Raw genomic sequence first — 13,978 nt, 5'->3', positions numbered from 1 at the left:
AAAAGAAAAAAAAGGGTAATTATGTGTTAGGCTATCCAGAAAAGAAACACTGTTCATTTTTAGCAGAGAAGTGTTATTGTAAGATCTATGCTTAGGGGCCCGGCGCGGTGGCGCAAGTGGTTAAGTCCTCGCCTTGCACGCCCAGGATCCCATATGGGCACCGGTTCTATCCCGTCAGCCCCGCTTCCCTTCCAGCTCCCTGCCTGTGGCCCGGGAAAGCAGTCGAGGATGGCCCAAAGCTTTGGGAACCTGCACCCGCATGGGAGACCCGGAAGAGGCTCCTGGCTTCAGATCAGCATAGCATTGGCCGTTGTGGCTCACTTGGGGAGTGAATCATCGGATGGAAGATCTTCCTCTCTGTCTCTCCTCTCTGTATATATGCCTTTCCAATAAAAACATAATAAAAATAAATCTTTAAAAAAAAGATCTATGCTTAGGAATAATTTTTTTCACAATATAAAATACAGATTTGAGGGCGAATATCCCTGAGGTAGAATTCCTAGTTAAGAGATTGTTGGAGTAGTCAAAGAAAGGAATGGAAATTACAATGAGGAATTAAAAAAAATTAGGCAAGGAGTATCCTAGCAGTTTGAAGGAGTAATATTTGATGGGTGGAAGTGTGACTTGAAGATGAGAGAAAAAGTTATACTTTAGCCCATTACACACGTTTTCCCTTTATAAATGAAAGCGCATTGACAAAAGGTTAATGGCAAATAGGCAACAAATAACTGACAAACTGGAATTGATAATTAAAATTCAACTGCAGTTTGCTTAGTGGTTAAAACATATACTATGGTGAAAAATAATTTGACAAAGTTGGTTGGTAATGTTTTAATAAATTTATTTGAAAGGCAGTTACAGAGAGCAAGAGACAAAGAGCATCTTCCATTGCCTGCTTTGCTACCCAGATGGCAACAGCAGTCTGAGCTGGGCACAGCCAAAGCCAGGAGCCTGCAGCTCCTTGTGAATCTCCCAGGTGGCTAAGAGGGTGAACACTTGGGCCATTACCACATTCACTGGCATCTTGGATCTACATTGGAAGTGGAGACATTGCGATTGAACTTAATTGGGATGGTGTGTCAAAGGCAGTGGCTTAATCTACTGTGCCATGATGCCAACGCCATTGTTGGAGAGTTTTTAAGGCGGATTCTCATTTGTACTTTGTTTATAAATATTTACTTTAGTAGAGGTTTGATTCTGTTTTTCGGATTACCTTTATTGTCTGCCAAGCTTGCTCAGTCTAACAGGTAACAGGTAAGAATGTGTTAGAAGAAGGGAGTTCAAAATTGGTTCTATACTCACTTTATGAGTACTCTTATCTGTACTTTGTTATGTGCCAAGTGTTACATATTGGGAGGTAAAACGTTTCAGTTAGAAATACTGAAAATTTAAGCTATGTTTTTTTCAATTCATAAAATTATGAAGATAAAATTTTTCATCTGATAGTCTCATTGCTCTTCAACTTTCATTTTAAAAAAGAACCGTGGGGCCCAGCATGGTAGCCTAGTGGCTAAAGTCCTCATCTTGCATTTGTCCGGGATCTAATATGGGCACTGGCTTTTGTCCCAGATGCTCTACTTCTTTCCCAGCTCCCTGCTTGTGGCTTTGGAAAGGTTTTGATGACTCAAAACCTTGGGACATTGCAGCATATGGGAGACCCGGGAGTAGCTCCTGGCTCCTGCCTTTGGATTAGCTCAGCTCTGGCCATTGCTGCCACTTGGAAAGTGAAACAGTGGATGCAAGATCTTTCTTTCTGTGTCTCCTTCTCTCTGTATATCTGCCTTTCCAATAAAAATAAACAAGTCTTAAAAAAAAAAAAACACCTTAGGAGCCAATGTCTAAATGAGGTGACAACTATTATTGTCATTTAGTTAGGCACAAAATTCAGCTAAGGCACTAAGAAACCTACTTTGTAAGAAAAAAACTATTCGGGTCCGGCACGATGGCCTAGCGGCTAAAGTCCTCACCTCGAATGCCCTGGGATCCCATATGGGCTCCAGTTCTAATCCCAACGGCCCCACTTCCCATTCAGCTCCCTGCTTGTGGCCTGGGAAAGCAGTCAAGGACGGCCCAAGGCTTTGGGACCCTGCACCCATGTGGGCGATCCGGAAGAGGTTCCTGGATCCCGGCTTCGGATCGGCACAGCACCAGCCGTTGCAGCTCATTGGGAAGTGAATCATCGCACGGAAGATCTTCCTCTCTGTCTCTCCTCCTCTCTGTATATCTGTCTTTGTAATAAAAATGAATAAATCTTTAAAAAAAAAAAAGAAAAAGAAAAAACTATTCAGTTTTGTGGTAAAGAGATACTCACCATGGAAATAGATTTCAAAGAAACATTATTAGTCCTTTTGATTTGCTTTTTAAATATTTGCATATTTTGACACTAAATTCATTTTAGAAAGTTTTCTTTAAATTCTAGAAGTAAAAACCAATTAGAAAACATTTCACTGTGGTTTTTGAGTTCTGCTATGTATTAATGTTCTCGCTAATTTTGAACTCAAGAGATTAGAAGAGGCATATTTAAATTTATCCAAGTAGTCATCTATTTCCATGTTATTTATAGCAGTAATAACTTGCAAGTATATGGCAGTTTTCTAGGACTTTTAGCTTTTCATGCACTTCCTTTATCTGTTTATTTTTTTAAGACTTACAAAGAAACAGGGAGAGACAGATCTTCCGTTTACTTGTCCCCTTCCTGAAAGGCTGCATTGGTCTAAGCCAGGAGACAGCTGCTTCATGTGGCTCTCCTGCGTCAGTGGTCGGGGCCATAGCCCCTGGGCTGCCGTCTGTGGCTTCCCCGGGCCATTAGCAGGGAGCTGGATCAGAAGTGGAGCAACAAGACATGAACTGGCACTCATATGGAATGCCCGTGTCTTATGGAGTGGCTTTACCCACTAGGCTACAATGCTTCCCTGGTTTCCAATATTTTTAAGTCAGTCTTAATTATTTTTGTCTGTTTGCTTTCTGTTTGTTTTCCCCTGAGATGTATTTCTAAGTAAGTGGTAGTTTTATCTACTACACCATAGCACTAGCCTCTGCTTGTCATTTTAGTTCTCTCAGATAACCGTAGGAGGTGGGTAGAAATCCCCCCCCCTTTTTTTTTTAATCACAAAACTGTACAGTTAGTGAGTGGCAAAATCAGGATTTAAACTTTGGTCTGTTCAGCTTTGAAACCCATATATTTAACTCTGTTTTATCACTTCATGGGGGTTTGTTAAATTATCCTTGTAATGAAGTTTTTGGTTTGAATTATTTTGAAAATACTTTTTCTATAATGTTTTTTAATTATAAATGATTGTGTGCATGTGCACTTTCATAGTAATTTCTAGGTAAGAGGCCAGTAAGTAATTATCAGGTGACAGGTTATATTTACTTTAAAATTTATACCCAAATTTGTTGTAATTATAATGTAGAAATTTATTTTGAAGGACAACATAGGATTTTTTTGGGGGGGTGTAAAATACACCCTGATTTACTGAACTATAGAGATGCATTGTTTTAAATGATTCCAATTTCCTAGAACACTGCTCTCATTCATCAATTTTGTTTTCCTAAAATACTGTTATAAAAGCCACTGAATAAGCACATGGGATTACAGATAATTTATCCAAACTTTAGGAACAAGTTCCATAGCTTTTTAACATATATTTATAACACTTATTGCTTTATTTGAGAGGCAAATTTATAGAGATAGGAGGAGAAATAGTGAAAAATTGATTTACTTGCCAAATGGCTACAAGTGGACTGATCTGAAGTTGGGGTCAGGAGCTTCTCCAGGTCTCTCACAGGGGTGCAGGGACCCAAGGAGTTGGGCTGTCTTCTGCTGGCTTCCGAGGCACTTTAGCAGGGAGCTGGATTGGAAGTGGAGCAGCTAGGGATCAAATTGGATCCAGTAGGGGATGCCAGCATCATAGGCAGAAGCTTAACCTAAGACATTATGGTGTCAGCCCTGGGTTTTAATGTTTTATATTTGTTCTAGTATAATATGAATGTGTAATTAGAAACAAGCCATAGTAAATGTAAGTCGACGGTATTAATATATAATCGGATGTTAAGAATGTACTTTACCAGTTGTATTTTCAGTTTATTCAAGTTTTAAAATTTCTTTTTTTTTTTTTTAATTTCCCCAAGTCAAAATACCTTATTTTTTTTTTTTTTTAAAGCACTGGTTGTAAAAATAGTGATTTTAGAAAACTTGATTTCCCCCTAACTACTTTGTGTTTGGTTTCCCTTTTTCAACATAGATTTCTATGGGAAGCCACTGCCTCCTGTGACTGTGCGACAGAGACCTAACAGTGATGCGCATGACGTGATCGCATAACCTGGTCCTATGGATCAGCTCTCGTAGTATCAGCAAGGTGTCCTGACACTTCCTCCTCAAGAAGAAAACCTCTGAGGGTTAATGATTGGGGCGAGATGACCATGATGGTTTCCGGGCTCTGACTTGATGTTTGCTCTGCATTCTTCGTGGTTTAAAAGAGAAAGGAAACAGACTGATCTGTAGATTGCTCTGAGCATTTGGACCATATGAACAAGATCGAATATTGACCTTTTGGTTGGCACCTTCTCACTCTTGGGCATATTCCTGAAGGAAAATCTCTTCAGAAATAGAGCCAATGGACTCTGCATAACTTCTTTACTATTTGTTTAATACTCTTTATTTCTACATATTAAACATTTTTTATAGGATGTGTAAGAGAATTGGGAGTTTATTAGCCACATTTTTAAACTATTTTTATATTTTTCTAAAGCTTGGTTAGAAATTTTATTATTTTACTGAATGTGCACTTTTCTTAAATGATTTCTTTAAATTGTGTCTGGAAAACAGTTAATTTATTTGTCAGACCATGAAAAGTCCTCCTACAAACAGGATATATTTATATGGCTTTAAGTATGTTTTATAATGACATGGTTTCTAAAGTGTACATCAAAATTTTACATCATCTTTAAAATGATACTTTTTTTTTTATAAAGCAGATTGAGGTTTTTATTCTGCCAAATTATGTAATTTGGAATAAATACTCAAGAAGAGAGTTCAGTTTTGTTGTTGTCATTTTGTTTTCTCTTTTGATAATCTCAATAAAGGAAAGGGATTTAAAATACCCTTTTTATCTAAATGTTCTGATTTTAATAGCTCTGTGTACTACTAAAAGTCCCAATAAGCTCTTGTCTTAAGGGTTAGTCATGATCACGGACCAATGGGCTTCCTGTCAAAATCTATAGTGCTTTGTTTACTCACTCCCATCTTGCAATTAACAAAAAGACTAGAACAGCCACTGTGGGCCCAAAGACTAACTTGGGTACCAGTGTTCAAAATACAAATGTTGGTTCAAACTTACTTTAGATTTCTAAAATAAATTTTCAAGTTAAAATGGTAATACTTTCAGTGAGATTGGCATTTGTAAAGTTCTTTGTTCTTTTGTCATTTAAATAAAGTGTTAGATGTGTATTTTGAGTATTAGATTTACAACGTTGAATTCAATTAAAAGTATATGTAAGAATACAGTAAGGCAGTTTTTATTTCCCTTTACTAAGTCTGATACAAGTGGTACCTTACACTGACAACAGACCTACCAAGTGTTTGATGATGACTTTGCTGAGTGAGTTACACAGTTTAATACGACTACTTTTAAAGTTTTGTTGTAGAGCATAATTTTATTCACATTTTTTAATTCACTGAGTTTTATTAATCAGGTTACTTATCACTATAGTCCACATTGTACAGATTCCTGGAGCTTTCACATGGGACCTATCTGGCACACTAAATAAAAGCATTCTACTGTATATATAAATGTCATAGCAATCTAAATTGGATAAGTAAGTGAAATGTGAGGAAAACTGCCACAGTAAGACAGGATGTAAGGAATGGGTTTTAGTGGGATAATTGTATATTGTTTCAATTTCTTTTGTAACATTTATATATTTTGACACTAAATTCATACTTTTGTCATTTTTTAATACTCATCTACTTTGAGAGTAAATGTGTTTGAAATCTGTTTCCTACCGGGATTTACTGTAGGTTACAGTGATTACTAACTGCTTTTAATGAAAATAACAATGATTTTCAAATTAAATCCAAAGTAATTTTATATAGCTCATTAAAATTATTTCTATTATTAAAACATGAATATACTTTTAAGGTATTTTATAATTCCAGATGGATTTTAATAATTAAATGGCTATTTTGTTATATGCTGCACTTTTATTCTTAATCATTCTGTATAGCATTTTCATGTAATAAAATAATTTATATTAGTATGTTGTTTCTCTTTTCATTTGGTGAATTTAAATGGTTTCCTTTGCATAATAACAGCCTTTTAAAATATAACAGTTGAAGCAATGTAAATGAGCATATTAAAATAATGCAGCTTTCATCATTTTATATGAAAACTTTACAAGTTTTGTATATGTAGCAAGGAATGTGATTTTTAAAAGTTATTTTTGATTCTAAATGATGTGATGTGTGTCATGTTAAAACAGGTATGTTTTATTCTTTTAAAAGATAATGCTGTATGTCTTCATAAATGGACATGTACATACCACGTCTCTGATGTAGATGTAATTAATGGCAACTATCAAACTATGCATCGAAAGTACATTAGAAAGAAATGTCACAAAACACTGACAGTTTCTCTCGTTTTCTCAATTTTTTGAACTATATTCGTACTTTTATGCAGGGAAGAGCAAGTTAGAACTTTACATCAATTATTTAAATGCATGTTTTCTGCCATTTTTGCATGAAATGACCTTTTAAATTCTCTTTGAAAGTAGAAATTCTAATGAATATCCCGGAACAGCTTTCCACTACAAATTACCAGTATATTTGCAACTGTCATTTTGCCAAGTACTCTTTTACCGTGCCAACATTTTGAAATGATACTTGTTGTATTGCACCATGCTGCTCAGTTTCTCCCTATCCAACCAAAGAAATCAAATGCTTCCAGGTGCCAAAGACTTCTCAGCAGCGAAACTGTGTATACAAATAAAATGGTAGCCTATAAACTTCATTGTTCTTAGATTTAATACCTAAACTTTCCTTTAAGTGACATACTACTTTAAATCTCAGATACTGTTAATACTGCTTATGTATGAATATATATATGTGTGTGTGTGTATATTTCAGTAGATGCAAAGAAAACTTATTTCAAAACTTAGATTATTTGTGGTATGGTGTGGTGTGGTTATCAAAACAGCAACAATCGCTTACCTTGGTGAAGACAGATTAACAGAAAGCCTTTTTATATTTTTATTTTTTAGAAAAAGTGGAGCAAAGAAATGAGTTTAATGAAAGGAATCAGGTTAAAATTAAATGGAACATTGGAAAAATTGTTTGCTCTTTTTAAGACATGAATTATAAATTCCCGGGGCCAGCCATGTGGCATATCCGGTTAAATCTCTGCCTGCATTGCCGCCATGTCACTTAGGCACTGGTTCAAATCCACGCTGGTTCCATTTCCAGTCCAACTCCCTGCTAATATGCCTGGGAAAGCAGCAGAGGATGGCTCAAATGCTTGGGCCTTTACAACCGAATGGGACCTGGAAGAAGCTCCTGGCTCCCATCTTTGGACTGGCCCAGCTAGCCACTGGGGCCATTTGGGCAGTGACTCAGACATTTGGTAATGGGACCTGAAAATCAGTGTAACATCAGCAGTGCACACTGGGGCATTCACTGTTTCCTAGTCTCTGCCAAACGCTTTACATGTGTGATTCATATTAACCAGGTAGTAACACCATTTAGAGGAAAAAAAGAAATGGCACGATTTAACTTTTTTTTTTTTTTTAAAGATTTATTTTTATTATTTTTTCATTGGAAAGGCGGATATACAGAGAGGAGAGACAGAGAGGAAGATCTTCCGTCCGATGATTCACTCCCCAAGTGAGCGCAACGGGCCGATACTGTGCCAGTCCGAAGCCAGGAGCCTCTTCCGGGTCTCCCACGCGGGTGCAGGGTCCCAAAGCCTTGGGCCATCCTCGACTGCTTTCCCAGGCCACAGGCAGGGAGCTGGAAGGGAAGCGGGGCTGCCGGGATTAGAACCGGCGCCCATATGGGATCCCGGGCGTGCAAGGCGAGGACCTTTAACCACTTGCGCCACCGCGCCGGGCCCACGATTTAACTTTTAAAAAAATGATTTCTTACAATACAGTGTTACAGGTATAGGGATTGCCTCTTCCTCCTCAGTTCCTCACTGTTTTCCCCCAAATGATTTTTCTGTTACTATATTTCGTGAATGTTAAATACCTGGGCAATAAGGACTTACCATTTTTGGCATAGTCAGATTAAGGGCTTCTGAGAACGTTCAAAACTTGAGGCTATAAAACATAACAAACATTACTTTATGTCATTTGCTCACATAATTCAAGGTTGGACTTTCGGAGTGCAGGTCGCTAAGCCCCGCCCACCTGTCGTGGCCCCGCCCTCCGCACCGGGCCACGCCCCTCGTCACCGCCCTCGCCTACAGCCAACGTGACTGGGGAAACACCTGCGTGCAGAAACGCGGACAGCGCCTGTGTGTCTCGCGGGATCTCAGCGCACTCGGCGAGATCTCAAAACTCAAGTAAGAGCTCGCGAGAACAGGAAAAAAGCGAGAGAAGGAGCCCGGAAGTGTGGCGGCATTGGAGGCCGAGTCGCGTCGCCGTCGTTCCTGGAGGTCGCTGGCGGGATGTTGCCGACCCGGGTGAGGCCCAGGGCGCGGCCGGCGTCGGAGCCTGACAGGGCTGTCCTCCAGGCTGCGCGGCGTCGAGGGAGGAGCCGAGGGTGGGCGCCCCGTCGCTCACGGGTGGTTTCGCCCGGTCCACAAGCTGTCCCCTCGCTGTCCCGTCCACTCGCCCACAGCCGTCGTCCCTCGCTGCCAGGTCCACACGACGTGCCCTCGCTGCCCCGTCAACCCTTCCACACGCCGTCCCCTCGCTGCCCCGTCCACCCTTCCACACGCCGTCCCCTCGCTGCCCCGTCCACCCTTCCACACGCCGTCCCCTCGCTGCCCGGTCCATCCTTCCACCCGCCGTCCCCTCGCTGCCTACAGCCCGACACGCGCTGACTCCTCAGGGCCGTGGGCAGTGCCCGCTCGGAACTGACCCTCACTGGCCTCTAGCGTGAGTGATGCGGGGCAGGCAGGCTTCAAGGCGGAACTCATGGGATTTTTCCTGGATAAACTATTTTGGACGTGTTCTTTATTTAAAAAAAAATGGCAAATGCAGTGCAGAGGCTCATGTCTCCTGAAGTTAAAGGTCAGCTGTGACTTTTTGAAGTCGTCATTTTGTTTACTTAGGGTCGCTAGAATCTGCTTTAACCTTGACCTTTGACAATCATTAGGAGAAATCCCGCTTTTTCATAAGGACAATGCTGTGATGTAATTATGTTACCTGTGAGATGTTGCTCCCATTGCAAAATGCAGTAATTTGCCCAAAAGAACTTTCCCTTCAGGCAAACTGCAAATGTTGAAAGTCAATAAATTTGTAACAATACCAGTGTGTCAGCATCTTTTTCTTATCATCGTAGCTGAAAGCACAAACAGAGGGGAAGCTTGCAAAACAGATTTGCAAAGTTGTGTTGGATCATTTTGAAAAGCAGTATTCCAAAGAGCTTGGAGATGCCTGGAATAAAGTAAGGTCAGTGCAATTCATCTCTTTCTACTTGTGGTACAACAAAGCAACGTTTGGGGTGGAACGGTAAAAGGAAATCTGGCTGGCCTTTGCCTTTGAGGGTGTGGAAGGGGAGAACTAAGAGGTAACACATTGAATCCTAAGATGTAAAGGGGAGAGAGAAACCTTTTTTCGTGACAGGAAGCAAAAATTGTTAGGCTTTTGTCTGGAGCAGTAGCCTTCATCCTTGCAATAAGAATGCCTACCAGTTTGACCAATGAATTATACAGTAATTGAAAATCATGAAACTTGTTGCCATATTTACCTAGTCTTGAGCTGCAGTAAATGACACAACACATTCTGAATGGCAACACTGCTGTTTCTTAGCTGATGTCACTCTCATAGTTTACTCCTGTTTTGTCTGACTAGTTGTATTTTGAACATAAACTCTTCAACTATAGTATAAAACATGCGAGAAATGTTCATTCATAAGCCTGATTAAGGAAAGTTTGATTTTTGTGCTGGAGTATTGCTGTGGGTCAGAGTGTTACAGTATGGAAGCTTCGCGTGGAGTGCCTGGTATAGTATAGGATAATGTCCCCTGAAATGCACAGAGCAAGACCAGCTGCAGCTTGAGTGTGATGAGAAGGATGTAATTACAGCTGGTGAGCTGCTGGCTTGTGAGCACTATGGAGGTAAGAGGACCTTATCCTGTCAGAGAAAAGCCCAACCTTGGACAAAAGCAGAAATCACATAAAGATAATACTGAACTTCAAACTTGAAATTCAGAAAAAAAAAAAAAAACAATACAACCAGTCTTTAATGTCAACACTGCCTTATTTTAGCCAAAGTCATACATTCTGGTCATTTTATCTAACTATTATATCTGTGTCTTGCTTTTTATACACATGTTGTGCACATATACACATAAATTTGAGACAGTAATCTCAGATTTTGACTTGCTTCATCTCTGTGGATCAACCTAAGAAATTATTTTGTTAGGAAATGAGAGAGAAGGGCTGGTGTTGTGGGGCCTGTATCAGTGGCTTGCCATCTGGGTGCCTATGAGTCGCAACTGCCTCACTTGCCATCCAGCTCCCTGCCATTGCACCTGGGGAAAGCAGTGTGCCGTGGCCCAGGTGCTTGGGCTTCTGCCACCCCTGTCGCAGAGCTGGAGAACATTCCTGGCCCAGCCACACCTTCAGCCCTTGTGGCCAGTGAACCATTGGATGGAACATCACTATCTCTGTAATTCTGGCTTTCAAATAAATTCATTTTTGAAAAAAGGAGGGAAGGCAGGTGGTAGGAAGCATTCAGAATTGTGCCTATGAGCCACATTGAATTTCTTCTCTAAAATCGCATTCCATGAGACTTGATCAGGAGCATGCTGTAATTATGCACTTCCCATGATCCTCAGAACGCATTAATAAACTGCTTAAGCTACAACGGCTGGAGCTGCCCCGATCCTAAGCCAGGAGCCAGGACCCTCTTCCTGGTCTCCCACGCAGGGGCGGGGGGTCCCAAGGTCTTGGGCTGTCCTCAACTGCTTTCCCAGGCCAAAAGCAAGGGGTTGGATGGGAAGTGGGATTGCTGGGATTAGAACCGGTGCCCATGTGGGATCCTGGCGCATTCAAGGTGAGGTCTTGAGGCACTATGCTACCACGCCGGGCCCTTGAGTTGTTCTTATTTGTAAAACTAAACATCAAAATGGATGTCTTCTGTCAGAAGAAAGAATGAATGATGAAGAAGAATTACGATATTTTTCAGTATGCACAGATTTGAATGTGTGACTGAATATGTAGTGCAGGTTTGTTGAGTACCACACAGTACTGTGTGAGGTTTGTTTTCTATGTTCACTTGAGGATGCTGCAGAAGTTTAAGTAATTTTCCCGAATTCACATAGCTGGGAAGTGGTGGACCGAGACCTGAGCCCAGCTCTCTGACACAGGAACTTCCACTTGGTGCCTCTCAAGGCTGGGGTGTGATTAAGCATAACCTGGATGATTTCTTAAAAAGAGATTTGAAGAAGCATTTTTTGCAGACTTTGTAGTAATCTGGCTACTTCCACCCTATAATGAGTTATTATTCTATTTAGTTTGCTGAGACACAGTTGGAAATTATTACTTGACCCAAGACACAATGATCAGTGAGCCCTAAATTGATCTAATTAGTTGTGTCTTCTGCTTCATCTACCATTTTGTTGGGTTTTCATGGTAATTTAAATTTTGCATAAACATGCTAAATTTGCTGTAAGTGAAATAAAGGCTCGGAGGAAGTGATCTGAGCAGGGAAGGTTGTATGTGGAGTTCAAAACAGAATGGTATCTTTTATATAGCTTCTTGCATGACATTCTGCTCCTTGAGCTTATTTATTTCTAAGAAAACAGTGATTTTTTTTTTAATCTGCAAAGGAAGCAATTTATTGACTTTCTAATTTCCTGAAGGGGAAATTTAATACTTAATTTACTGTTGCTTTCAAGAATACTATTGTATTCAAGAAAAATACTGCTATTCATTTCAAAGAATGACAGAGCTTTTTTCATTTGCTGGTTCACTCCCCAGATGGTCACAGTGGAGCCCAAACCAGGAGAGCAAAATCCCTGCCAAGTCTCCTGTGTGAGTGCAGGGGTTTCCATCCTGGTTTGGGACGTCAGCATCACGTGCACTTGTTCATCCCGCTGTACCACCTGCGGGCTCCCCATTTTATTGTTTAATAATATCCTTTCTTGCTGTGTTCCCCTCAGAGCTTCTTCATGATTGGCATTTAGTCTGATTCAGTTTCTGCTCTCCCTGTTGCTTATATATTCTCAGATAATGCCAAATTGGGGCATGACTCCAGAATTCTGTGAATGTGCTGTCATCTCAAGCTGTACCATCCTGTACCATTCGGTTCCCTTCTTACAAGTTGGTCATGCTAGCAAATTTAATAGCATAATTATATGTTCCATTATCAAATCTGTGTTACCTTTCCTACTTTATGTATTTTACTTCACTTGAAAGCTTCCTTCTTATCTACACTTTCACTTTGTTGGTGATAAAGAATGAGCTTTACTTTAGAATAGGTCTAGCGTTTACTCTCAGCTGCTTGGAGGTGATCTACGTTTGCCTGATAAGGGTGCTTTTGTTTACCTGGGACCTGGGGTAGTAGTCCTACTGGGATTCATGTTGAAAGCTGTGGACTACAGATTACTGGCTCAGCCCTTAGGCTAGAGATTTAAATCCAAAGCATGGGCAATCCATCATGTGTACCCAAACACACCTCCACAGAAATGCCAAGGATTTGGTGCGTGTCCATGGTTGGCAAAACTCTCATGCATATTGCCGTACGTCCTTGCTGAGGAAAGTTTTGACCATGATTATGCTGCAACAGCAAGTGGAGGCTTAATGCATTATGCTTATGTGACTGTGTAGTGTGAGTGTTTTCCTATGACAGATTGAAATCTATGCTCTTCTTGTAATAAATCCTAACTATAATTTGGTATGACAGTTTTCAGTGTGTTCTGTGTTTCCAGCCAGTGGATAATTAAGCCTGAGGCCGTCTTGGAGACCCTTAACTCGTGGTTGATATTGGAATGTGGATGATCTTGGGGATTCCCTGGCTATCTGCTGTTCTACAGTACCACCCTGCCCTCATCAAGCTCTGAATGCCTACCAGATACTATTGCTGCTCACCTGTATTGATTTGGATCTCTGTTTCGTTTCCTCATAATATACTGTTAGACCTTTTATTTTCCCCCCTGATGCACTGCTTCTGCTATGGTCTAGGAATTTTAGTACTTAAGTGCTTAATTTTTTTGACAAGCACTTTCATTGTGCCAGGCAATGTTCCAGTGACACCTCAAGTATCAGTCCTTTGCATAAGACTCTGCATTAAGTATTAGTTCCATTTACTGATAGGAAAGCTGAGGTACCAGGAGATGAAGTAACTTGCATACCAAACTTAACATTGGAAGAGCCTTGAGAATGTGTCTTACCCACCAGTCCTGCTGCTCCCCGAGTGCTACCATGTTCCTTATGTCAGCCCTAGGGAACAGTCAGCTTCTATGACTGCAGCATAACATCTATACCAGAGATGTTAGCCAGCTGGAGGCTGTTTCATGCTGTTCCTTCTCCACGATGCCCTTTTCATTTGTTCCTTTTCTTACTGTACAGTGATTAGTAATTTATGTTCAAATTCTGCCTTTATATTGTAACTTAGGACCTAGGTGAGTTACTTAAAATCTGTGCATTTCACTGCCCTCTTCTGTTAAATGGGAAAAAGTGGTCTCTAAATACTGTCCTTTGGAAATATAAGATTACATGTATGATTTTTTAACATATAGTAAGTTCTTGACACGTGTTAGCATTATTATCTGTTTTTCATGATGGCTTCCCTCATGCCTTAATTAGTTCTGTCC

General features: G+C 40.4%; 2 protein-coding genes across 5 annotated transcripts in view; both read left to right on the top strand.

The window, feature by feature from the left end:
- The window catches only part of ARL13B (ADP ribosylation factor like GTPase 13B), a 74,350-nt gene extending 68,161 nt beyond the window's left edge, over positions 1-6,189 (top strand). For all 4 annotated transcript variants that reach the window (XM_040980610.1, XM_040980607.1, XM_040980609.1 and 1 more), the window contains one exon: positions 4,245-6,189. In XM_040980610.1, coding sequence (XP_040836544.1) covers positions 4,245-4,321 — 77 coding nt within the window. In that variant the 3' untranslated portion in view covers positions 4,322-6,189. The remainder of the gene's footprint in view (positions 1-4,244) is intronic.
- Positions 6,190-8,541: 2,352 nt separating this feature from the next.
- NSUN3 (NOP2/Sun RNA methyltransferase 3) overlaps positions 8,542-13,978 on the top strand; it is a 52,671-nt gene continuing 47,234 nt past the window's right edge. The window contains exons 1-2 of the mRNA XM_040980605.1: positions 8,542-8,675; positions 9,500-9,609. Of these exons, the coding sequence (XP_040836539.1) occupies positions 8,661-8,675; positions 9,500-9,609 (125 nt within the window). The 5' untranslated portion in view covers positions 8,542-8,660. The remainder of the gene's footprint in view (positions 8,676-9,499; positions 9,610-13,978) is intronic.

The sequence above is a fragment of the Ochotona curzoniae genome, unplaced genomic scaffold, assembly GCF_017591425.1.
Source record: "Ochotona curzoniae isolate NIBS_2020 unplaced genomic scaffold, NIBS_Ocur_1.0 contig_3498, whole genome shotgun sequence".
Classification (NCBI taxonomy): domain Eukaryota; kingdom Metazoa; phylum Chordata; class Mammalia; order Lagomorpha; family Ochotonidae; genus Ochotona; species Ochotona curzoniae.
The sequence above is the reverse complement of the archived record's forward strand: the minus strand, read 5'-3'. Positions and strand labels throughout refer to the sequence as shown.